The sequence below is a fragment of the Trichoderma reesei genome (genome assembly GCF_000167675.1).
Source record: "Trichoderma reesei QM6a unplaced genomic scaffold TRIREscaffold_10, whole genome shotgun sequence".
In the NCBI taxonomy this organism is placed as follows: domain Eukaryota; kingdom Fungi; phylum Ascomycota; class Sordariomycetes; order Hypocreales; family Hypocreaceae; genus Trichoderma; species Trichoderma reesei.
In genome coordinates, this window is record NW_006711157.1 from 243,833 (window position 1) to 269,086 (window position 25,254).

A 25,254-nucleotide genomic window follows, 5' to 3' on the forward strand; every position below is an offset into this window, starting at 1 on the left:
ATACCGTTTTGGCGCTTGTTATTGATTGATATAGGTACTTTCTGGACAAATCCCCGGCACTTTTCGTGCTTTTTGAACTGAGCTTTCGACACTCCTTGCGTTGTGCATCATATATATATCGTTTTATAACTGCAAGATACCTAGGTACTTTGTGTCTATGCTTGCAAAGTGTCTCCATACCCAACAGCCAGTCCCTCAGTCTAGGTATGAACAACAACCAGTCCTTCAACACCATGCTGTATCAATGTAATGAATAACAAAAATACCGAACCTCATCATTCTGTTCCTCGTCTACCTCCGCTTCCTCCTCACCATCCTGTGCTACAGCCCCGGCATCGCCTTCCCAAGCTCTCCCTTGGCCGCCCTCGTCGCGTTCTCCATCTTGACCAGCTTCAGCGGGCGGTACTCGGGATTCCACATCTGCTCCCTGATCCACTCCTCGAGCTCGCCGTCGTCCGAAGGAATCCCTTCTTCTGTGGCCACGCCCTCCTTCACGGCGGCCTGGATCACGTGCTTGGCTACCTGGACGCTCACGGGGCGCACGTCTTCAACGTCTGGGAGTAAGGGCGCCGTTGCGTCTTTGAGCGCAGGGCTCAGTGAGGCGACGCCCTCGACGGCCGCGACGAGCATCTTATCCGTGAGCAGCTTTGCCCGGCTGAGCACGCAGCCGAGGCCTATGCCGGGGAAAACCACCGAGTTGTTGCACTCGGCAACCTCAATCGTCACATCCCCGCCATCTTGACCCCAGGGCCCCGTCACGGGATCGAACGGCGACCCGGTGGCGACCAGCGCCTTGCCGTTCGTCCAGTTGAGGAGGTCCGCCGGCTTCGCCTCGTGGAGCCGGGTCGGGTTGGACAGCGGGAAGATGATGGGCCGGGGCGCGTTCTCGTGCATGGCCTTGACGATTTCCTCGGTGAAGGCGCCGGGCACGGTGGACGTGCCGATGAGGATGTTGGGGTTGACCTGCTGGACGACGGAGAGGAGGGTGGTGTTATCACTCCACTCGGAGGCGTCTTTGACGTACCCCTTTTGGGCGGCCGAGACGTCTGACTTGGTTGTCAGGAGGCCTTCCTTGTCAATTAACCTGTGAAGCATTAGTATTTGGGGGAATTTAGATTGGGTAGAGAGCATTGTATATGGATCGAGTATCGTACCAAATCTGCTGCGAAGCCTTCTCGTGACTAATGTTCTGCTCCGTGGCAATGGCGTCTCTGACTTGGTCTGCAATTCCGACTCCAGCACTGCCGGCGCCAAAGATGACGATGCGGGAGTCGCTGAGCTTCTGGTCGCTGGCATGCAACGCTGCCAGGAGGGCGGCAAGTGTCACGCAGCCTGTGCCCTGAACGTCGTCATTGAAGCAAGCAATCTTAGGGCGGTAGAGCTCCAGAAGACGCCGGGCTGCAGTTACAAACGACCGTTAGCCTTTGCTGCAGAACTGAAGCCGGGAAATATCTCTACCGTTTTTCGTGCCAAAGTCCTCAAAGTGAATGTAGGCTCGAGGAAACAGCTTCCTAGCAGCTTCGACGAATGTCTGGATAAAGTCATCGTAGCGCTTTCCGCGAACTCGAGGCTGGCGCAGACCGAGATAGAGATCATCGTTGAGCAGATCTTGGTTGTCTGTGCCGCAGTCTAGGACTACAGGGAGAGTGCGGTTGGGGTGAATACCGGCGCAGAGGGACGTGAGGGTCAGCTTTGCTCCGGATATGAGAATGCCGCCCACGCCCTGAGGGCAGGTTAGCAAGACTACACTTTGACAGTATGAGGTGCTATGAAGCATACCTGGTCACCGATTCCAAGAATCTCTTCGCCATCTGTGACGAGAGTTAGTAAGTGGCCGTAGATTGAGCTGTCAAAACATGAGGTCAGCATCACCTGTAACGCAGATGTAGTCGACATCATCAGCAGTTCCCCAAAGAGCAAGGTCCTGCTCCACGAGTTCGGGATTCTCAATATTCAAGAAGCAGCCCTCTGGCCGACGAAACAGCCTCGAGTAGTTCTGAATGGCATCGCCCTCTGTCGGCGTATACACGACGCTAAACATTTCCTTGAGGTGGGTGAGCAGCAGCTTGAAGTACAGCACCTCGTTCTGGTCCTTGAGCGAGGTCAGGAACGTGTTCTTGGCCAGGTCGTCGCCCCTGGACTGGTACTGCTGGTATGCGCGCTTGACCTGGTTGTCCAGGGTCTGCTCGTTTGCCGGGAGCAGTCCGGTCAGGTTGAACTGTCGACGCTCGGACAGCGGAAAGGCAGAGCCCTTGTTGAAGATGGGGCTGTTGAGGAGGGCGGTGCCGGTGAGGGCGCACTCGAGGGGGCCGGTCGTGCTAAGCGGGAGATGGCTGAACTTGGTGGGCTTGCTAGAAGACATGGTGAGGGAGGATGAGGAGCGAGGTTTACAGCAGAGGGGTGATGATGATCGTTGTGGTGAGTATCTGAGGGTTGATGTGCAATGTATATTAGAGGATTTGCTGAGGCGAGACGAGGTTGTTCTTAGGATGCTGTTCATACCGGCATCTACAGATAGAGGCCAAGTGAGGGGAAGAATATGTAATAAGAGCGTGATGATAGGGACGGCTTTGGTGTTGAGGTATAATATATACAGGCAGGTCGTACTTGTGCCTCATGAGAGTTGCACGATAATCCGGTAAGATGGATGCCGAAGATGGAGCGAACGGCTCGAGTGACGTAACCATGTGGTGACGACGTACAGCAGCAGTTACCACGAGGTCACGATACATACATGATCTTCTGCACACTTCCAGATTGGGACATGAGGAAAAGTGGCAGGTTTCATAAGCCTTATTCTCTCCTATTTTCCCTCATTTGTTGCCTCACAGTTGCAGATGTTGTACGACTTGGTTCAACTACAAAATAGCCGTTGTCGTCTCCGCAGCCTTCAACTTCCAGCCTAGAAATAGCGTATACGCCACCCGAGATCTTGACACACACAATGGGAACAACAACAGATCATACACAGGGCCAAATTAGTCACATAGCAAAAGGTAAGGTAGATATTTATGTAGGAGCGCTGGGAGCCGCGCCGATGTGGGCAAATCTTCCCCAGAAGGAGAAACCGAATCGACACGGACTATGATGGCCCATTCGTCTTGCAGCAGAAAAGCTGGAGGCGAAGATTACCGGAGTAACCTCGTCTGCAGGATCGATACGCCAGCCCTTCCAGGCGCAATCGCAATACGCGACGCGCCAGGAAGAAAGACTCGTGGGACAACTGAGTGGCTGGCATGGATGTGCTGCGGGTGCAAAGGAAAGGAAGAAACTACAAAGACCTACCGGGAGCCGAGTTGAGCGTATTTCAGACTAAGTCAAGTCTTGTGCTTCTCGTCGGCGTTGAATCAATCACGATCGATTTTGAAAGCTTCGTGTGAAGCTTTTGTTGTGTGACAAGAGACAGCAGAATTGGGCGAAGAGAAAAAAATCTCAGCGGTTGCTCTTTTGTTGGCGGGCGGCTTATCGATTACAAGAGCCCCCTATACTTGGCTTGATTTTGTCTGGTCCCACCCCCGCAGTAAATGGACGCCTCAGGCCTCTTTTGCTTGGCCATTCGAGTACGAGTCGAGGGCGAACACCCGTGCCTTGACATGTCCAAGAACATCTAGAACATACCCATGTCCTTTGGCTGATGCATGTGCGTGATTCCCGATATATGGGTTGCTGTTGATCTAATCCGCACCTGCTTCTAGATACCTATCACGGAAGGATGATATACCTCTACGGGGGAGTCGGTCAAAGTGGTTGTAAGCTGCAAGGGATGGGCAACACCCGTCACGCGGCCTGGGAGCAAGTGAGAGAACACCGGGATCAGGTAGATTTCTTCTTTTTTTTTTTCTTTTTTTTTTTTGGTAAGATGACATTCCTTTTCTCCGGAGTGTCTCAAGGGGACCCCGAAGACAGGGTGATCGGGGAATACTTGATGCTCCATATATCTGTATCTCTGCGCTCCCTTGCAGACGGCCGGCGATACCTTGACAGCCATTGGGAGTACCTAGGTACCTAAGATGACAGGATATTCGGCCAATGTTCACTGATATTTTGTCACCTACAGTACCTACCTTACTCAGGTCCCAGCTGATTAGCGCATCACGGCCATAGGTAAGTCCTGGTGCACACCCCCAGGCTGCCAACTCGCGCCCTGCATGAGGCAGGGCAAGCACGGAGAAGACCGATCGGGTTTGTAGTTGAAGGGGCCTTGTTCCGAGTTGTACCTACCTTGTAAACTGGTCTGAAGGCAATGGAAAGGAGCGTACCCTAGTACAAAGCAGCAGCCGGAGCAATTGCCTGATTCAAATAACACTTGTTGCCAAATAGTGTCACGAAACCTGCAGTCATGTGCAATCCTTTCGGTATCTTTGATGCAGAGTTCAACCTGTGATAAGAGGTAGCTGGCACCTCCCGATTACATGTCACTTGGGCCCCTTTGCAAAGAAAGCCGCTGTACTTGCACGCATATGGATACTACTACTACAAGTAAGGCTGTACGCCGCTCCTTTGTTCCTGAGCTTGCAGCTCCGGGTCACAATACCAGCAACGTGATTCGTCAAGTTTGTATGCTAGCAGAGAGGCCAAAAAAGCATGTGAATCTCAAATTACCTAGGCAGGGCGCTTGTTAAGGCGCTTTGATCAGCCAATCACTCACATCGCAGTCGACTACTAGGCACCGATCTATGTACCTACCTACCTCGAAGGGAGCTACCGAGGCCTTCAAGTGCGTTGGAGAATTCAGGTAGCTTTTGAGGACGGTATAGGTGATAAAGCTATCTGATGTAATTCCGCCTTGGTGAGAGTAGCTCAACTTCCCATGAGCAGTCTAGTCTGCTCATCATATCATTTGGTTAACGGATGAAGTACGAGTACGAGCGTGTCGAACAGTGTGGAGAGGATGACACTGGTCGTCCTCTGCCACACTTAAAGGGAATACACCAAGGATCAATATGCCAACACATCCGCGTCCTTTGCAAGTTCAATTCATCATCTGATTGGATTGTCTGCTGTGGGTATCATGAGGGTTAGAGAGCAAAAAGAAAAGGGGTCATAAAAAAAAACAGATATCAAAAAAAAAAAAAAAAAAGGGAAGACATGGTACGAGTATGTGCATGTGAGACAGTTCTGCCTTACATGGGTGCACGCAACGACCTTCACTGCAATAGGTACCCGGGTATTGTCCAACTCAACTTCCAAGCCGCTCCCGGCAAGGTTGGCTCTCACAATGCGAGCGGATACATAGTAGTCTAGACAGTCCGTCCGGTTAAATCATCTCTCAACCTGTTATTGGTTCACTGTCATTGCGCCTCTTCCATCTGGAGTTTGCCAGCAGCATCAGCTACCGGTTCATGCCAATATCCGCTACTGGTAAGGCCGCTCAGCCTGGCCGGAGACAGCGTCACTTTGCAGTACTAGCGGCATGCTGGAACTTCAGCCCGGCAGCTTGGGCGAAGATGCTCACCTGGGGGGGCTTAATATTACTGTAGATGCCCAAACAGGTCGCTGCTTGTCGCCGAGCCGGACAACGGCGTTGGATCGAGAAGATCAAATCGTTGTGACAGACGCTGTGCTTGGTGGGGCCGACACGTCACCTTTGACGGGCTTCACGCTTGACCGCAGTAGGTTAGGTACCTACTAGGGAAGGCCTTTAGACGTAGTACCTAGAAACATACTAGAAGTACATACGCGTACTGCAGCGCCCCCAGCTCAACTACTAACCTAGGTACTTACTACCTACCTACTGTACTTGATACAGCTTGGGCGGTTGTTATTAGGTATTGCCTGGAGTCAGCATGCACGATCCAAAGCCAAGGTCCCAAAAGAGCTGTCGCCATTAAGCCCCTGCACGCAATCTTGGCAATGTACATGTACGTACCGTGTCGTGCCCAGCAGCCTCAGGCGTCCAGTCCGTCCTGGCGACGCCTTGATCCACGTCCCCTGCCATCACCGTCAGGTACTAGCTTACTGCCCACCACCCCCTGCGAACCGAACCGTGACATTCATTGTTTCCCCCCAAGCATCTCGTCCGCCTACCTACCTTACCTATATAACCTGGGCTTGATGCCACTGACTGAGTGCTGGCAAACAAGTGTCCTGACGCTCAGCATCGCCAGCTGGCTGATTCTATCGTACTACAGAGAGGCGGAAGAGGTTGTTCAGGATTCGGGATCCTGTCGTCTTCCCCCCATCATGCTCTTCATCCTCACGTCTGGGCGCCATAAGAACCATTGGAGCGGCAGCCTGACTACCGTACGCCATACCAGAGACATCGACAGCGCAAGCTAACCAGCATGGCTTCCGACGACCCCAAATTCGACTTTACTCGTGTCTCTTCCCCGACAGAGCACCTGTTGGACAAGACAGAGATGATGCGTGGTGCGCTTGGTTACCATATGATGGCGTCGCCTGGTAGAAGAGTTTGCTAATCTCAATGACTTCAATATCAGATCTCCCGCGCCACGATGATCCTCCGTGGTCCCCCCATGACCTCCACGGCGCCAACGCTGGCCTCGGCCTGGCAATGGCTCCCAAGGATGGTTATGAGCCCTCTTCGTCGGACGGCACGAGTGTTTGCACCCCGTCTGCCGTTGACCTTGGCCATGGCTTGATTGAGGTTATGAGCACCACTGACCTCGATCTCGAGGACGTTGACCTCGGCCTCGCTGTGCAAAACGTGGCGGATGACCTCGATCTTGAGAAGGTGGGTGTCGATGCCATCAGCATGATGAACAACCTGAGCCTTGACGCTCAAAATGGGCGCTCATGGATCAGTGCACACGATGCTGGCAACGATCGCAAGCCTATTTTGGCCTACCTACGCGGAGGCACCCAGCCGACAAGCGACGGGATTCCCGGCTACTACCGCGCTCAGATAGAGTTGGACGATGACGGCGACGAGCCTGCAAGTCTACGGCTCCATCCCATGGCTGGCGAACGAATGGCCACTGAAAGTCCCCACCAATGTCCCGATCTTGTTCCCACACGGAATACCGTGTATAGTTCCAATTGCGTCACCCAAGCACTTGCCAGTGTCGAGTTGCGCATCGGATGGAATGACCGCATACCTCGCTGGCGAAAGGGCGCCCTGCTCACTTACGTCGCGCTCGTCGAGACGTTCCCGCCTTCGCTGGCGCCCGTGGTGGAAGATGACATGAAGAAGGCCATCTCCAGGTGGCAGGGCATCGGTGCGACCTTCAAACAAGTTGCTCGCGACTCTCCGGCGACATTCGCCCTGAGGTTCGACAGCAGCAAATGCAAGAAGGGATACGCCGTGTCCTTCCTGCCCGACACGGGACCGGCCGAATTGGTCGTGCACGAAAAGAGCCGGAACAAGGCCGAATATCTGGTCAACATCCTGACTCATGAAATCGGGCACATCCTGGGTCTTCGCCACGGCTTCGCCCACGAGAGAGGAAGGGAGCCACACTCTGTCTTGTTTGGAAGCGACGACGATCGGTCGGTCATGCTGTATTATGACCATCCGGGAGAACTTCAAGTCAGCGAACGGGACCTCCAGGGGCTGAGGAACTTTTATGAGTACGATGACGCCGAGTACGACGGGCTCAAGATTGTTGATATCGAGCCGGAACTGCACGACTATAACGAGACCAGCATCACCAGCCATGCGACGTGAGAATTTAAGCCGCCGACAACTGCTCGCACTGCACTTTGATCATTCGCTTCATCTTAGGTATGATCCGGCATGCCATCAAGAGCTCTTGACGGAACATCCAACACTCCGCCATTCATTCTGTGCAATCGGCGAGTGGTTGCTGATGTGGCGTCAGCTCTGCTTGGCTGACGTCTTTCTTCCCTTCTCATGTCTGTCATTTGACATTAACTTTTATTCAAGTATACATGTAAGTCCTATAGAATGATTCCTTTTAATATCTAGTACTACGCGAAGACATGATTGGCATTTGTTACGGCAGTTTGGGAGATGGTCGGTGGCATTTGTTACGGCAATTTGGGAGGTGGTCAGGGTTGGAATATGGAAACTTGTACAGGAAATCCTTTGTGTTCATGTTTAGTTTGATAGAGAATGAAGAAGCAATCACTTGTCAAGAGAGCTGGTGTGCTGTTGTTTATGGTAGCTTCAAAACCCACCCTTAAAACGAAGTGATTGACCAGGACCTTTTCCCTCCTAAGCATGAGAGAAGCATGGTCCACAGAAGGGAACCTTGATGGAGGGGGTGTCAATGGGCTGTGAAGAGGCTTCTATGTATCGAGGCGTGAACCAAGCCACTGAGCCCGAGTGACAAGGCAATCAAAACTGGAGAAATGCATCACGGCAGTGCAAAGTCTCCAACCATACAGAAGACTTGCGAATGATTTTCTATCTACCTATGGACCATGGCTGCGGGTAGGCGCCTCAAGCCGAATTTCGCTGCTAGTCTCGATTGCTGTGTACCTTATTTTGATTAGGGATGTCTGCACCAGGTGGACGCTCAACATGAACTACATGAGTCCTTGTAAGTGCTAAGCGCAATTATAGCACACATCTTGGCTACCATGACTCTGGATGCTCCTCTTAAATAGTCTCGCCGACCCCTTTCTATAGAGGCGGCAGCGTCGGAATTACGAGAGCCGGAATTGTCAGCAGAAGTGCCTTTGAGGCGCTCTATTTCCGACTCTGCGCTTCGTGTGGATAGATTACTAGCAAGTAGAGGTAAGGTAGGTAAGGTACCCAAGGTACTATGTATCGATAACATCCAATCTGACCGAGTCTTGGTATCTCAACATCATGCTAATTCCGTGGTCCGTCGTTTCTACCAGAAGATTCAACATCAATCCCATCATCTCATTGGTGAAGAGCGACAAGATCAATGTCGATTAGCGGTGACATAGTATGTGGTTGCAATTCCAGTCTTCAAGATCGAATGAGCGCTCATCTAGGCTGACAAATGCAGCTCTCTCCATCGCCTCTCCATCAGACTTACAACTCATGGCAACTGCAACATCACGGCGGAACACCCACTGAATAGTATCCGCTGTCGTTTGCTGTTATTCCGCAGTCGAGACAAAACAAACCATCATTCAGGTCCTTCTACGACTTGCTGCGTGTGTTGGAATCCCGCAAATCCGGAGTCCGTTGCTTCCCTCCCCCCCAATCCCATCCGGTCCTCCCACCGGCTCCCGGAACCCCCCCCCCCCCCCCCGGGACCAGATGACCAACATCGGCAAAGCCTGCGAGGCATGCCGGGCCCGCAAGACGAGATGTGACGGCAAGGAGCCGTGCGCGCGGTGCCTCAACCGGAGCGTGTCGTGCGTCTACCGCTCCCGGACTCGGAACCGGCCTCGCAAGTCCCAGACGCCGGCGGCGGCCACGGCAGCAGCAGCAGCCTCCTCGTCGTCCTCCTCCGGGGCCAGTAACCCGGACGTCGAGACGCCGCCGGCGCCGGAGCCCCGGGACAAGGACAAGGACAAGGACAGGGACAAGCCGCGGGACGACAATAGCTGGGGCTTCCACGTGCACAGCGTGGCGGCCATCACGACGTCGCCGTCGTCCATCATCCAGCTGCACTACGGCCCGTCGTCCAACTTCTCCATGCTGCACTCCATCTACCGCCTCATCACGGGCATCCAGACGCCCCTGACGCGCCGCGAGGAGGTGGCCCAGGTCGGCCCCGGGCTGGACCTGTTCCAGAACCGCCAGCTCTTCTTCGGCGACCTGGCCGACGGCAGCAAGGCGCCCCTGATCTCGAGCGACTACTCGGCCATGTTCCTCGACAAGGAGCTGTGCGGCCGCGCCCTCGAGCGCTACCTGTCCACCTTCTGGCACCTGCTGCCCATCCTGACAAAGGACGACTTCCGCCGCCGCGCCGACCTGCTGTCCGCCTCGCCGGGGCTCTTCTCCTTTGACGCCCCCGACGTCGTCGTCGTCATGCTGGCCATGGCCATTGGCGCCTCCATCCTCGAGGAGGAGGCCATGGCCCAGTTCCTCTTCCAGCGCGCCTCGCAGGGCGCCGACAAGCTGGGCGAGCTCGTCAACATCCAGGCCATTCACATTCCGCTGCTGCAGGCCCAGTTCCAGCTCGAGCGGTCGCGGCCGCACTCTGCCTTTCTCTACGTCGGCGTGGCGTCGAGAAAGGCCGTCGCCGCGGGTCTGCATAGGGGGATCAGCATCAGGGGCCAGATGCGAGACTGTCTGCAGCGCCGGCTGACGTTTTGGAGCCTGTTCATCATGGAGACGTATGTTATTATACTCTCCTCCCCCCCCCCTTTTTTCTTGAAGTCACTCATGCTAATATCTTTACAGCTGGGTCTGCTTCTGCCTCGGACGCCCGACGTCCATCTCCGATCCAGGCGGCGGAGTCCCCGTCCCGGCCGAGGAAAAGTTCATCCTGGCGCTCGTCAGGCTGGCGAGGCTCATATCGAAATGCGCGGCTCGCATCTACAACCAGCATCACGAGTCGCTGCTGCACATGTGGAATGCCGCCACGGAGCTTCGCCACGAGCTGCAGGCGTATGCGGAGGAGCAGCTCCTCGACATCCACCTCGACATCCAGGGAGAGCCGGGGACGGGCGAGTGCGGGTTCTGCAAGACCATCATCGCCTCCAGTACGTGGAATCAACCCCCCCTTTTTCCAAGTCAAATGAGAAAAGCTAACTTGTTGTCTCGCAGTGTATCACCACGTTCAGCTCCTCATGTTCCGCCCCTTTTTGGTCCTCCGCGGAAAGCTCAGGACTCCCGCGCCGCAGGTCGGCGCCGAGTCGTGCGACAAGCTCCGGGAGCTCACATGGCTCGACACGGCATGCGAGTATTGCCTGGAGCCCGCCCGCCAGATCATCAAGTACATCAACAAGTCGTGCGAGATTAACGACCTCTGCAAGGTGCCGTCTTCCGTACACCATTAAGCCTGAGCTGACGGAACGCATGAACTGACATCGGGCAACCGTGCAGGAAACCAAATACTTCTCCTTCTTCCTCGAAGGCGCCTGCTACGTCCTAGGCTTCGACATGCTCCAGGACAAGTGCAAGGTCGAAGCCCACCTCCCCTGGCTGCACGTCGCCCTCGACTGCCTCTCCTCCATGTCCCCCACCAACGAAGCCTCGCCGTCCCAGATCCAGATCCTCATCAAGGCCATCAACCGCATCCTCTGCACCGTCGTCCCCAACGCGAACCCCTGCCGCGGCCTCCAGAGCCTCTGCGGCCCGCCCCAGTGCGCCGCCGCTGGTCTACCCATGCACCCCAACGGCAGCAGCCTGTTGACGCCCTCGGACACCTCGGCAGCATCTGCATCTGGCTATCCGCCCTCGATGCCGTCCATGTCTCTGACGTATTACGCGCCAAACAGCACGCGGTCGTCTGCGATGCCGTTTCAGCAGCAGCAGCAGCAGCCGCCAGAGGGCCACCAGGCAGGCAGCAGCAGCACCATGAGCATCCCGGGGGCGCACGACCCGGACTTTGACTGGAGGATGTTTGATGTCGAGACGCTCATGTCGATTGATCCGTTTGAGTTTATCTTGAATGCCAAGATGAATGAGGAGGGACAGACGGGCATGTGACGGCCCCCTTTTATTATCATATTCTGCATTTCTTTGGGAGTTTTGTCGGCTTGCTGTGTGTTTCTACAGATTGAATGTTCACTGCAGGGGGGGGGTACCATTGTAGGCCATCTCGCATTGATACACATGGGAAAAGAAGGAAGGCGTTTGTAATTGGATGGCATGAAATGATTTTACCGTTAGGCTCTTGTATAAACCAGAAGCTTTTCAGGCATTGGGCCAATACCTTAGGTAGGTCTTCAGTTCGATCCCATGTACTCAGAACAACTACCACTTCACCCACCCACTCCTTTACAACAACCTCTCACGACGACTCATCAAGTCAACTTCAATAACAATAACAAACCTGGCTTCCATTTTTGCACTAGGAATAACAGATACAAAACCATAGACAACTCCCTATCGATACCTAGCAAAAACGAGTTCTCAAGTGATGATTCATATAACTCTACCGCATCATTTTCATCACGCCACAATTCGCGCGGCTTACACGACGAACTGCGCAAAGGCCGACGGAAATACGGAATTAGCAACGCATTAATACTTGACCACAGAATTACATCTAGTAGTCCCCCGCTTGTCACGGTTCAAGCGTTCCCTCACGGACATCGCGCGCGCTTCTTACATGACCATTTGCCTTGATTTACAATTCATGCTATTATCTCCTCATGCGTGATACAGTTATTTATTATAGTCACTGCGATAGGAACCCCAGGAACCTCAAGAACCTAGTTGCAGTGCACTCTTGGCTCTTCATCTGAGTCATCCAATCTGTTACATGAGTCCTGGCTTGAACGAGGTCCGTCTCGAGGTGACATATTTAGCTGCCACGGTTATACCAATAGGTTCGCCTGGCTCAACTATCGTTTGATTCCTGGTCCTCAAGGCGTTATATGCAGCCGGAAATTATTGGCTCAGACATCACACAACAATTACCGTAAGACGATGGATCAAATCTAAACAGATTCAATGGTCGTCAATCCCGAAAGAGATTGTAAGGAAGCCAGAGATGAAGAATCAAGTGATGTGCCATCAAACTATCATCCCCCCTGACCGAGCTCCCTCACTCACATCAACCTCAAATCCTCTCCCCAAGCAACCTCATCCCCCAAACAAACCAACACCATAACCACACTCCATCATTCAGAACAAGCCTCAAGGAGTAATAACAACATACTGCCCAGGCCCAGCATTCCCCCTCGCAGCCTCAAAAGCCTCATCCCACTCCTCCAGCCTGAACCGCCCCTCACACCTCGCCCCAATCCTCCCTCCCAGCCCCAAAACCCCCGCCTCCACCATCCTCACCAACTGCCGGACATCCTTGCGCTCATACATGAACTTTGCCATGCAGCTTCAAATCGTTAAACATAATCGCCCCATAAGGGATCATCACGTCCCCCTCAATGCCCCCCATCAGGCTCACCCGCCCCGAATGCTCAAGGGAAAGGATCCCGCTCATGATGTGCGTCGAGGACATCGCCGCTGGAGGCGAAATGTCAAAGAAGACGTCAATGGGGCCATGCCTCTTGATGGCCGCCGTGTCCGTCTTTGACGTCTCCCGTTAGCTGCACCGTCTTGACCCTGTCGCTTGTCGCGGCCAGCTTCTCCAGCACCTGGCCGTTTCTACCCATGGCAACGACGTTGGCTCCCAGCGCGAGCGCAAGCCTAACGGCAGCAGTTCCGTACGGGCCCGTGGCTGGGCCGATGAGTATCGTCTCACCGACCTTGAGGCCGACGTCCCTGAATCCACCAAATGGAACAAGAAGCCGATACAAGTACGGCAGGTCTTCGACGGTATATCCTAGTCCGCCCTTTGTAGCATCACCCAACAACCGTTCCTCATCAAGCGCATACACGTTTTCAAGGGGAACCTTTGCAAACTCGGCATACGTCGAGTCCCTCCACTCATCACTGGCAAGCTTCGCAGTCGTCTCCGAAAACCCCTGATGTATACCCATCAGATAGCTCGCCGAAGCGTCATCTCTGGCACGCGTCATGATGCCTACGAGCACCAGTTGCCCGGGCGAAAAGATGCTGCAGTCTGACCCCACGGCGGCGATTTTTCCCACTGCGCTGCCGCCGGGGACGTACGGCTTGGGATAGGGGTACGGACGGGTGCCGTCCAGGAGCTCGCGGCCGTAGGAGAGGACATTGGCGGCAAGGACTCGAACGACGACGCTTCCTGGGGTGACCTGTGGCATGGGGCGAGTTTCGACTTGGAGGGGGGTGTCGAGCGTGTGTAGCACGAGGGCTCGGTGAGTGGCAGGTAAAGAAGAGTGCGAAGCCATTGCTGAGAGGTTGAGAGGTTGAATCTAGATTATGTGGCTATACACTGGCTGTGATCTGGAAGAACCCCAATGGCTGATGATGGCCTCTCCAAGAGGGAGCTTACTCCAAGCCATCACTAGGTATATCTCCAAAGCTTTTATAACCTTGCATTTTCGTCTCATACTTCAATCATTCCATGTAAGCATATCCAGATTCACCTGGGATGACCGGAGTTTGCTATCGCCAGGGCTATATCCGGGATCGTGCAGAGGCTGTCCATAGCTCGACTTTAGGCCCGCGGGATTCCGCATCTCGCCTCTAGATCCCTGAAACCCCGGCAAGCCTCCATCGGCAGATCATGCAGACCCTTGCCGCATGAAGAAGATGTTTAGTGATACGTCGCCCTATCAGCCACGCGTCAGATGGTCATCGATCAAGATTTCGACAGGTCACCTATTATGGACCTCCCTGCTTCAGTGTGGGGAGAACATCAATGTCTGCCAAAGTGCGGCTTGTCCATAAAAATGCGGTAAAGTCGTCGACCTCCAGTACATAACATTATGCTTGCTAGTATGTGAACCAAAGCCGTGGTGTTATCCAGAAGCAGTAATTTAGCTGCTCATTCCCAGATATCTCGTGGTAAACACCGTGCTCTTCGAGGCGCCCGTCACGCCAATCACCACCTCTTCCCCCGGAACGAGGTCAACTAGGTTGTCGTCAAACTTGACGTCTTCATCATCCACCTCGAGGGCAACGCCCTTGACTGGCGCGTCCGAACTGAGAGTGACTGAACTGCCATCCTCAGAGATCCTCACCTTCAGGCTCTGAGGCTGCTGCAAGTGAACGTGCTTCAGCGGCTGCGGCCAGTCGACATATCGAGCAAGTAGCTTGCCATCCTGATACAAGTATGCCGCAACTACTGTGCGGCCCTCAAGCCCGGCATTAGACGTCTTTACCGGAACTTCCATAGTCTTCAACTCTGTGGTTCGATTGTCAGGCAGCTGTTGTGACGATGCAATGGTCTCGCTGTAGACCTCCTCGGCCGTTTCCACATCCCAAGCCTTGACGACGCAGTCAACTTTAACCTCGTTTAATGTAAAGTTGGAAGCCCAGATCTCAAGCTTGGTGCTGACTTCAACATCGACTCTCGTGTACTTGCTCTTGGGATGGCGGTGCTCCGTCCGCTTGATTCCGACCGTCACCGGAAGCAATTCTCTCTTGACGGTGTAGTAGGCGAGCTTCGGCCGCAGATAGTAGTCGCAGATGGCCCACGATGTCACAGGCCAGCAGTCATTCAGCTGCCAAAGGAGAGCGCCGCTGCAGTACTCTCGCCCAGGGCCTTTCCATTGACGGCGCCAGAGCCGGAAGGCAGACGACAGGCACTCTGCCTGAAGCAACTGCGTAGAGTAGATGTACTGCTCCAGAGGGCTCGTCACATACGGAATGTTCTCAGCGAGATACAGAGCAATTCGACGCTCATGTCCGTCTGCCTTGTTGTGAAAGTCCACAATGTCCGACTGCGGGTGTCGGTCCGGGTCGTCCTTCCCTTTGGGCAGCGCAGCATCAATGGTTCGAGCTGACGGGAAAGCCTCCAGGCCAAACTCGGAGACAAATCTTCCAATCAGCTTGTCAAAGTCCTGATACCTTGCTTGAGAGCCGTGCCATACGTTCCACTGGTGGATGTCTCCAACGGTCGGATCCGACGATGTCTTGCCGCCCCAAGGGCTTCCATAGTGATAGAACGTCTCTGGCACCAGCTCTTGACACACCTGCACGAGAAGGTGCTCGTAGATGTAGCGGGCGGGAAAGTCTGACTTTAGCCAGCTTTGAGGGTCTTTGTCTTGCACATCGTATGTGAGCCCCTCGCTCTCCTGGAACTGGTAATCCTCGTTATTCCCAGCGTAAATGACAATGCTGGGGTGATGGCGCATAATCTTGATATTGGCTCGGGCTTCTCTTTCAACCGATTGCAGCATCTCCGGGTTGCAGGGGTAGTTGCCGCAGGCGAAGAGAAAGTCAACCCAGACCAGGATGCCTTGTTCATCGCATGCATCCAGTAATCTCTCATCCTCGTAGATACCACCTCCCCAGATGCGAATCATGGACTGGTTACCTTCCACCATGAGTCTGATCCAGTTTTGATACTTTTCATTGGTGATTCGGGGAGTAAAGTTGTCGGCGGGAATCCAGCAGCTGCCTCCGCAGAAGATGGGAATATTGTTCACCTTGAAGAAGAAGGATGTTCCAGGTTGGTCCTCGAGGGGCTTTTGCACAAGCTCTACCTTTCGGATGCCTATCCTCTTTGATAAAGTATCGACCTCTTCATCACCATCCAGCAGTGTGGCTTTGGCAGTGTACAACGGTTGCTTCCCGTATCTGGCTGGATACCACAACTCTGGCTTGCTTATTGAGAGGGTAGCTACTGCAGCCCCCTTTGATACATCCACAGTATCACTCAGGATTGTCTTGCCGAGTGAGAGCTCAAACCGCACCTTGGACGCCTTGCCATCCGTCTCTGCGTGAAGCTCAATCTTGGCATTGTTCAGAGACTCGTCCAAGGTGACGTTTGCGTACAAATCGGATAGGCGTGATTCGTAGATCTCGAGGTTGATGGGCTTCCAGGGCCCGCAAGTCAACAGCGTGGGGCCCCAGTCCCAGCCCCAGTGATACTGCGCTTTTCGAACCGCCAGCCTGGAGTGGTCTCCATTCCAGGTGCCCCATTTGTGCTCAGGGATCTGCTCAACTCGCTCCCACCCTCGCAGATACGCACTGTCAAAGGTGATGACGAGCTGGTTGTCCTTGTCCGTCTCGTTGAGAAGTGCAGTGACGTCCACCCGCTCGGGGATGAACATGTTGTCCGTTTCGAGGATCTTTTTGTCGTTGAGCAGCACTTCGGCAAAGGTGTCCAAGCCGTCAAATGCGAGGACGGCCTTTTCTTGGCTGCCAATTGTGGGAGACTTGAACGAGGTGCGATACTGCCATGCCCTCACTTCTCCGACCCATTGCACATCCAATTCATTCTTGCCGATAAAGGGATCGGGAATGAGCTTGTGATGCAGGAGATCGAGATGGACGTTGGTAGGAAACTGAGAGACTGGCCGGAAGTCTGGCTTCTCGACGTCTGTTCGGCCAAACTGCCAGTTTGCATCGATGGGGATGATCTTGCGAGGCGCCATTGCGGGGGACGTCGGACAGCAGGTGAGCTGAGGGTGAGTCTCCTGGGTGACGAAAGAAGAGTCCTTCTCTTGATTGTGAGGGAGAAAGAAGAAGAGAAGAAAGTGAGGATTGAGTAGATGTAGAAGCAGTCATATGAGCAGGGAGTTACTTATACCCGAGCTCTTGAAGCTTTATAAGAATGGCATGACGGAAGGAGCACCTCCGCGTTTGAAAGCGGGAAGGCGGGGAATATCGGCAATCAGCAGCATTTTTCTTGCTCAGCAGCGACCAAAAACGAACGGCCACAAAATGCCCGAGAATTGCTGCGGAGAGGCCGAGTAAAGCTGCGAACTGCTGCAGGCAATTTATGCTGATGTGATGATTGACGCATGTTGCGGCTAATCAAAAGCGTGCGGAGAGGGAGAAGGGAGTCGACGCTGTGCCTCATCTGGCATAAAAGGCGATGCAGAGTGACTTCAGTTGGCGTGGCACGGCGATGCCCAATGATGATGCCTTGTGCGAGTATCAGATGGTTGATGTACCTTTAGGTATGTGTGCGGACCGAAGAGATAGAGCCAGATAAAATATCATCCTTGATGGAAGATGAATGATTTGTCCAGCTAATCTAGTGATACAATGAGAACAAAAGAAAGAAACGCACAAACTCGAAAGGAGATTCGAAAGAGACAAGTCAAGTCATGTCAAGGCCAATTCAAGGATTCTATAACACTCCCAAACGCCAACATTGCTTGCTGCCATTAATCTCTCAAAGCTCATTTTTGCATAACAAATTCAGAGAACCAACAGACGAGATGGGGCCCAGTATGCACTGACACTGCTTCCACAACTCCTCCCATTTTGTCGCGCGCGCAAGTGAGACTGAACAAGGCCGACCTCGCAAGATCAAAAACAAGTGCTCAAAGCATGGCGAGTGGCCAAGATTGCAAGATTCGTTCGTAACAACTCGGGCTGTCTTCATCAGCAGCATCCTCGGCCCCTCCGGCGGCTGCTGAGCGTAAAGACCTCTTCCCACTCCCTTAGGTTCCAGTTCTGGGTTCGTCTGCCTCGTCTGCGCCTCCGCGGGCCGCTTAGACTCTCATCCAGTGTGCCGCCCGTAACGGAGCTCTTGATGCTGCCTCCGTCGCTAGCCGTGTTCCAGCCGCCGCCGTCTCCGTATTGGATGCCGCTCATGGGGTCGTCCGGGTCGATTTCGCCCAACTCAATCTTGGTCAGGATCATCCTCGCTAATCGGTTGAAGATCTCGTCCACGCCTTCTCCATTCAAGGCGCTTGCTTCTGTCACGACCGGAATGCCCACGGTGCTCGCCCACCGACTCGCCTCGGCAGATGATATCTCGCGGCCCTCCGGCGCCTCGGTAGCTCTCTGCTGCGTGCCCGCCCCGATCGGGTTGGCATGGTCTCTGTACGAAGACGAGACGCTGCCATTGGCGCCCGCCGTCACAGTCGCCACGGAGCCCACGCTGCTTGGAGTCGGAGGAGGCAAGCTTGTATCGATGAGGTTCTCGGAAGCCAAGTCCAACTTGTTGCCCACCAGCAAAACGCTCAGATGAGGGGACGCCAGCGCCCGCGCATCGTTGAGGAACGGCTGCAGGCCTCGGAAGGACATGTGCGATGAAATGTCGTAGACGAGGATCGCACCCGCCGCTCCGCGATAGTACGACCTCGAGACCGATCGAAAGCGCTCGGTGCCTGCTGTATCCCATAGCTGCCAACGGAAAAGATCCATATCAGCACATCGTGATCCCGTGTAGTTGGATATGACATGACGGGGGTGCGATGGTTATACTTGAAGTTTTATCCGCTTCCGTCTCGCCCCGCTCCCGACCTTGATGATTTTGGTTGCAAACTCGACGCCGATGGTCTGTGACGACAGCACCCTCCACTCGTTCTTCACAAACCGGTGAAGCAGACACGACCTATGCGCAGCCAAAGAAATCGCCTTGTCAGCCGTCCATGATGCTTATCGCAAGAGATACGTTCAAGTAGCGGTACTTACTTGCCCGAGCCGCTGGGTCCCAGCAGTATGACTTTGGCCAGGTAGTCGTACATGCTGCCGAGCTCCTAGCATTCCATCGCCGTCTCAGTACACGTCCCCTCGCCATGCCAGCATCCTATCTGGCTTTGTCTCGAGCATTTGCTCACCTGCTCGGGGCGAGCTGTTCCAGCGCTGGATTCGCTCGCCCCGGACGACCGCCGCGGCCGCATCATGGGGCGCAACCTCGTTGGAGAGGAGCTTATTGAAGGAGGGCAGAAGGGAAGAGATCGTACGTCGTCGCTGGTTGTATCGATGATGCGGAAGCGAGATCCCGAAAGCGCCGGATTGTCGTCAGAGTGAAACACACACAGTTGAAAAAAAAGATGTCGTTGGCAGCAAAAGAGAATCTGGATTGGATGTGTGATGTCGCTTCTGGTCACCCAAAGCGGCTTGGGATGCAGGGATGGTGTCACTGGTTCGACTCGGCGCACGGACCACCGATTTGTCCATCAAGTTCACCTGCTGAAGCTCCAGTGGTCGCCGGTAGCTGTATGGCCACTGTAACGGACCCCTGGAGCCGCAGAGACGGTCCCCCACCAGGCTCAATACCTCACTGAGAGCGCAGCCCAATGACTAAGCGGCCGGCTGGGCATGAATGGATGGGGACTGGACGTGGAACCCACCAAAAGAAGCTGTCATGTGGTGATGCTGCATGACTGGTGATGCTCCACGAAAGAGGTGGGAGAGAGAGAGGGGGGAAATGGTGAGATTGCCAAAGAGAACTAGACAATGCCTTGTTTGCATATATAACAATACTTTGATAGCATCTACCAGCCATAGCAGTAGATGTCCGTATACCCTCGCCATTAGTGCTGAGCAGCCACCGGGAAGCCATGGTGGAAGCTGGAGCTTTGAGCTTCGAACCTCGGCACGGCAGGCTATGTGCTATGTACAACGACCGCCACTTATAACCCATGGCTGACCACAACGCGCAAGCTGGTACTTTACAGCATCGTCATCTTACATGAGCCGGAATCAACAGAACCTGCTTCTATTTTGATACATCTTCTCCCAGAATAATAAGGAGTCCACGCCATGAAGGTCCAAAACCGCACATTCATCATCTCCGGAGGCGCATCCGGCCTCGGCAAAGGCTCCGCCCTCGAGCTCGTCCAAGCCGGCGGCTACGTCGCGCTCCTCGACCGCGTCGACCCGGAAGTCGGCCAAGCCGTGGAAAAAGAGCTGGGCTCGTCGGCAAAGTTCTTCCACTGCGACGTCCTGGACACGGAGAGCATCGCAAAGGCCGTCCAGGGCGCCGTGGATTGGGCGAGCAAGACGGGGAAGCCCCTCGGCGGCGTGATTCCGGCAGCGGGCGTCAACCTCCCAGCAGCTGTATGCTCCCTTGACCTGTATCGTCGATATAAGATCGATTCTTCTTCTTCCTTTTTGATGCTGACTGCCAGACGCAGATACTCAACAGCAAGGGCCAAACCGTCAGCCTAGAAGACGTGGACTTTGTCATCGGCGTCAATGTCAGGGGCACAATCGACCTCGTCCGGCAATCCGCAGTGCATCTCGCCAAGGTCGAGCCCGAGGGCCCGGATGGAGAGCGCGGAGTCGTGATCCTCGTCAGCAGCTCGAGTGCCTATGACGGACAGTACGGCCAGGTCGTCTACGGCGCGACCAAGGGAGCTGTCGCGTCAATGGCTCTGCCCATGGCCCGCGATCTGGCTCGGTACGGCATCCGCGTCGTGGCCATTGCCCCCAACCTGTTTGTGACGGGCATGTCGTCGTTGATGAGCGAGAAGGCGTGGAAAAGCATCTCGCAGACGTTTCTGTTCCCAAACAGAGCGGGCAATCCGCCCGAATTCTCCATGCTGGTAAGTTGAAGCTCGTACCTTACTGTGCTGGGGATGAATCTGGTCCAGATTGACAGGCTTCTTTGTAGGTCAAACACATCATCGAGAACCCCATGCTGAACGGGACTGTTATTCGACTGGATGGAGGATCGAGATTGGCAAAGATCTAAGTGACCTGGGATCTGCATGCTTTGAAGTGGTCTATCTTGTGCGCTTGCCTCGAGCCGTGGTGGCTTGTTGAGTGTATGTAATATCATTTGTCCCTAGATGAACAGTATCAGGGCAATTCGTGTCCTTTCGAGCCAATACTTCTGCTGTACATGCTCCTCTTGAATCTTCTCATATTGGATCGTGCTCTCACTATCATGTTCGAAAACCAAGTGCATGTGCACATGTTGAACTCGCCCCACCACACTTTGTACAGCACCAGAGTGAAGCCTCAGACTTCAATGCCTCCTGTCCCTCATTCACTTCATCTTCCTTCATCTCTCTACGCCCTCGCTCACCTCAAAACCAAGCACAACAACCTCAACAAGCCATCCATTCTCTTTCACGCGTATTCTCAAAGGCGCGATACGGATGGCGCCTTCGTTTTCATCAGTGGTCTGCAGTTCATTCGCCGATAGAAGGCATCAAAATTGAACCTCGTGAGACGGCCGATGCCTAGGTTCAATGTTGAGTCTCATGGAGCAGCTTCAGCGCGTCGTTGACTGGCTTGCAGCCACGATAGCTGTCCTTTTCTGCCATCTGATCTCATGGAATTCTATAAAATGGCGCATCATCTTCAGCCTTGCCTTTCAACATGTCCGCATAAGTGCGTCCATGACAGCAGAAGAGGTCCACGACAGAATACGGAACCGGCTGCAACACGAATACTATCCTCTACGCCAACGTCCCGCCTGGTGTCGTTTCGCAATCACGGCTCTGGTTCTGGTCCGATACGTCTGGCTGGCCGCAAAGATGCTCTTCCTGGAGCTCTTTCTCCTGGACCTCGCCTTCTGGAAGCTCCATCGCTATGCCCGACAAAGAAACATCCTCCCCCGTATAACACGAATCTTCTCGCCTGGATTCCACAGGTTGGCAGTCTTGGCACCGTTGCCGCCCTCTACATCTAGGCTTCGTTATGCGATGGCAAACACCGTCGCCAGCATGTGGTGCTTGTGGGCTCGTTTCTTCAGCATCCCGTTGTTTGCGTGGATGATTCTCACCGCGTTCAGATCATGGCACTATTACCAATAAGCGATCCAAAGGTCGCAAGCAATCGCCGACAGGTAGATTTGCCGTGGAAGAAGCCGTTTTATCAGATGCGGAGTGCATGAGACAGTATCAATTCGCAGCGGTAACTGTACGCGGATATAACGCTTTCAGACGGGAAGAGCACACACGCACACAGTGAGCCTACCAATCCCGATACAAAATGTCTGGTAGGGATGCAATGGTCAGGTCCATCACGCCACCAGCAGATTGAGCCATGTCGCAATCGCATTTATAATCTCGTCAAGCCGTCAAACCGACATCGTGTCTGAAAGCATTCGACGAGCTCACGCGCGATTTCTTGGGGAAATGGCTGCCAAAAGACTCAAAATCGCCGTCCTGGACGACTACCAAGGGGTGGCTGAGAAGCACTTTGCGAGATTCAAGGACGATCACGAGATTGTCTACTTCCCAGACACCTTGCCACCATACAATGGTCCAGGCACCCCGCAGTTGGTCAAAGATGTCTTGGTCGAAAGACTTGAGCCCTTCAACGTCATCAGTATGTCTCTCGATATGGCATGTCCATCATCAAAGTGCGTGCACAACAAATCTACGATCATTGATGCTGAGACGCCTCAGGTACCGTAAGAGAGAGGACGCCATTCCCTGCAGAACTGGTCAACCGGCTGCCAAACCTGCAGCTTCTCTTGACGCAAGGCCGTCGCAACTTGTCTCTGGACCTTGATGCGTTCAAAGCACGGGGCATTCCCGTCGCCACAGCCATCCACGTCCACCCGGCTGGCGAGAACACCGTGGAGAGCACGGTTGAGCACATTGTCACCATGATCATGGCTCTCGCGCGAAACATTGCGGCCGACGACGCAGGCTTGAAAGCAGGCCTCTGGCAACCCTATCTCTGCACCTCCCTGTCCGGAAAGACGCTGGGCGTCGTCGGACTGGGCCGTCTGGGAGGTGCCGCGGCTCGGATCCTTCACGTTGCGTTCGGCATGAAGGTCATTGCCTGGAGCCAGAACCTGACGCAAGAATTTGCCGATGAGCAAGCAGCACACTTTGGCTTACCCGTCATCAACTCTGCAGGTGAAAGGACATTCAAGGCCGTTAGCCGAGAGGAGCTGTTCAAGACCGCCGACGTCGTCAGTCTACACGTCGTGCTCTCGGACCGCACCCGGGGGTTCATCACGAAGCAGGACTTGGACCTAATGAAGCCGTCAGCCTTCTTCGTCAACACGTCCAGGGGTCCTCTGGTTGTCGAAGAGGACCTGCTCGACACTCTCAACGCGGGCAAGATTCGGGGCGCCGCGCTGGATGTCTTCTGGCGGGAGCCGCTCCCTCTTGATAGCGAATGGAGGAGCGCCCGCTGGGGTAAGAATGGCCGCAGCCACCTGTTGGTGACGCCGCACACGGGGTATGTGGAAGAGGCGGCCATCAATGGCTTTTACGAGCAGGCGGCAAATGATTTGGAGGCGTGGATTGCAGGGAAGCCCTTGAAGCTTCGGCTTGCATGAGAGCGCGTCTCTTGCGAGTGCCGTCAGGATGAGGCTGAGGAAGACGGAGATTTCTAATTTCTGCTAAGCGAATGATGAGAGAATTGCCAGATGTCCTCAACGGGGGCGTAATGCTTGGGGAGGGTCAAAGTTGAGCGTCCAGTGACACCGTTTCGATATCCTCCGGTGGTTGCACATAGTATTACACGGGTCCTCATGTCCAGCTGTGCTTGTGCACGTGTAAGTCAAAGATGATCGGTGCTTGTACGAGATGAAGTGTCATTTTGTGTCAGATTAATAGTTGAATTGGGTTGACTCAGATCATCAGCCTTTCATCTTCTTGTATACTACGTAGGTAGTACTACTCGACAGTTTATTTGAGACCAGCAACCCTTCTGGCATGCCCTTGCTCTGCGCCGTGTCTCGGCTGATTCACCTTGTCCCAAACGTAAACTATAAGCATGAAAGACATGACACGACTTTGAGTCTTTGACAGTCCTACGATAGTCGGCTCTAATTTCATCTTCCAGGCCGATTCTCTTTCTGCGGCAGGCGATTATCCCGTCTCCGCAGCTCCATCACGGCTTCTGCTCAGCCCGATGAAAAGCCTTAAGACCATCCGACAAATATTTCTTCTAATATTTGACAACATGTATGGCTCTTTACATGACATGAACGATTGCAGTTCTCGTGTACATCGGGCATGTGTAATGATGCACGAGCCTTCGAGCATTGCCATGTGCCAGGCCATAGGCACGTTGCACTCAGTATAACATGCCGTACTGTCCTACTGTGCTCTTCGTGCTTCCTTGGAATTATTACTCTGTAGAACGTGGAATATTACAGAGAGACGTAACAACGGCCAAGATCAGCAAAGAAACAGAAGGCGAAGATGGTGTCCTACGTGACATTTATCCTGGTTCCTTGCGAACAACAAGAAGCCCTAGCATGGGATGCCTGTCCATGGATCGCTCATTGCCGTAGAGCCTGCACTTCAGGGCAACCATTTCCTCCTCAACGGCGGTCATTCCGTCTTGTACACTTCATATCAAGGCACCGGCAGACAGAACAAAGTTCCATGAAATAGAAAAAAAAAAAAAAACATCACGGCCAATCCCGCATTGTCAACTCAGCACCTGGGCGCCTTTGATTTCGCAAGCGCTCAACTTACATGCTGCACTACCCTGCGCTCCAGGGCCGCTTGTTCAGCCCTTCTTCTCGACGGCTGCTGTCCTATGGAGAGGCCACGGGGGTTTGATAGCTGCATCTTTGAACAAGCGTCCTTGAACGATTTCGATACCGAACGCAACTATTCTCATGCTTTTATTTTTTTTTACTATAATACTAGGTATTTACTATGGTGCCCTTGCCCATGGACCATGGATCGGCTGTACTTCCAAGCTTGGCACTCCCGGCCTTCCGCTTCCAGGGACTAGCAAACGCACCTTGTCAAGCTCGTCTTTCTTCCCCTCTTCTTCACCTTTTTTGTATTTGTTCCTCATTCAAACTCCCTTTAGCGACATTATGTAGCTCTGACATACGAAAGGGAATCATTTGCAGTGGAAATCTGTACTTCCTCGTAGGGCCAAGAAACGAGCCAGATAGCACCAGAGTACCCAAGTATGCACTCGCAGCAGTCCAAGGGCGGACAAGATGTCGGTCAGCTGGAACATACCGTGACGGCATCTGACGGCCCCAGTGGCCCTGACTGCGTGCAGCGCTGATCACTTGGCGGCGCCAGATACGAAAAGATCTGACATGCAAGAGTCTC

At 54.0% G+C, this 25,254-nt stretch overlaps 8 protein-coding genes across 8 annotated transcripts; 4 read left to right on the forward strand and 4 right to left on the reverse strand.

Moving 5' to 3' along the window:
• Positions 1 to 321: 321 nt before the first annotated feature.
• Positions 322 to 2,362, reverse strand: TRIREDRAFT_62153 (malate dehydrogenase; the record flags this gene model as incomplete). The annotated part of the gene is made up of 5 exons (XM_006965717.1): positions 322 to 1,084; positions 1,155 to 1,398; positions 1,459 to 1,723; positions 1,780 to 1,811; positions 1,873 to 2,362. The coding sequence occupies 5 exons, from the start codon at positions 2,360 to 2,362 to the stop codon at positions 322 to 324; spliced, it is 1,794 nt and encodes a 597-aa protein (XP_006965779.1).
• A 3,842-nt stretch (positions 2,363 to 6,204) lies between these two features.
• Positions 6,205 to 7,054, forward strand: TRIREDRAFT_122007 (uncharacterized protein; the record flags this gene model as incomplete). Its single annotated transcript, XM_006965556.1, has 3 exons — positions 6,205 to 6,369; positions 6,441 to 6,698; positions 7,023 to 7,054. Coding segments are annotated over exons 1-3 (375 nt in total), but the record flags the coding sequence as incomplete, so codon positions are not given.
• Positions 7,055 to 9,160: 2,106 nt separating this feature from the next.
• TRIREDRAFT_62386 (uncharacterized protein) lies at positions 9,161 to 11,095 on the forward strand (the record flags this gene model as incomplete). Its single annotated transcript, XM_006965557.1, has 6 exons — positions 9,161 to 9,463; positions 9,581 to 9,865; positions 10,016 to 10,185; positions 10,253 to 10,554; positions 10,619 to 10,839; positions 10,898 to 11,095. Coding segments are annotated over 6 exons (1,479 nt in total), but the record flags the coding sequence as incomplete, so codon positions are not given.
• Positions 11,096 to 12,658: 1,563 nt separating this feature from the next.
• TRIREDRAFT_71496 (Zinc-binding dehydrogenase) lies at positions 12,659 to 13,791 on the reverse strand (the record flags this gene model as incomplete). Its single annotated transcript, XM_006965718.2, has 3 exons — positions 12,659 to 12,811; positions 12,843 to 13,049; positions 13,084 to 13,791. 3 exons carry the CDS (start codon positions 13,789 to 13,791, stop codon positions 12,659 to 12,661), a joined length of 1,068 nt encoding a protein of 355 aa, XP_006965780.1.
• A 591-nt stretch (positions 13,792 to 14,382) lies between these two features.
• On the reverse strand, positions 14,383 to 16,947 carry TRIREDRAFT_62166 (Hypothetical protein; the record flags this gene model as incomplete). Its single annotated transcript, XM_006965719.1, has 1 exon — positions 14,383 to 16,947. The coding sequence occupies one exon, from the start codon at positions 16,945 to 16,947 to the stop codon at positions 14,383 to 14,385; it is 2,565 nt and encodes an 854-aa protein (XP_006965781.1).
• Positions 16,948 to 17,905: 958 nt separating this feature from the next.
• TRIREDRAFT_62254 (Rab-type ras small GTPase) lies at positions 17,906 to 19,155 on the reverse strand (the record flags this gene model as incomplete). Its single annotated transcript, XM_006965720.1, has 4 exons — positions 17,906 to 18,652; positions 18,734 to 18,863; positions 18,944 to 19,008; positions 19,090 to 19,155. The coding sequence occupies 4 exons, from the start codon at positions 19,153 to 19,155 to the stop codon at positions 17,906 to 17,908; spliced, it is 1,008 nt and encodes a 335-aa protein (XP_006965782.1).
• An 862-nt stretch (positions 19,156 to 20,017) lies between these two features.
• Positions 20,018 to 21,038, forward strand: TRIREDRAFT_78248 (uncharacterized protein; the record flags this gene model as incomplete). Its single annotated transcript, XM_006965558.1, has 3 exons — positions 20,018 to 20,314; positions 20,392 to 20,802; positions 20,871 to 21,038. 3 exons carry the CDS (start codon positions 20,018 to 20,020, stop codon positions 20,949 to 20,951), a joined length of 789 nt encoding a protein of 262 aa, XP_006965620.1. The 3' UTR covers positions 20,952 to 21,038.
• A 1,306-nt stretch (positions 21,039 to 22,344) lies between these two features.
• On the forward strand, positions 22,345 to 23,526 carry TRIREDRAFT_122010 (lactate dehydrogenase-like protein; the record flags this gene model as incomplete). The annotated part of the gene is made up of 2 exons (XM_006965559.1): positions 22,345 to 22,537; positions 22,618 to 23,526. The coding sequence occupies 2 exons, from the start codon at positions 22,345 to 22,347 to the stop codon at positions 23,502 to 23,504; spliced, it is 1,080 nt and encodes a 359-aa protein (XP_006965621.1). The 3' UTR covers positions 23,505 to 23,526.
• Between the last annotated feature and the right edge of the window lie 1,728 nt (positions 23,527 to 25,254).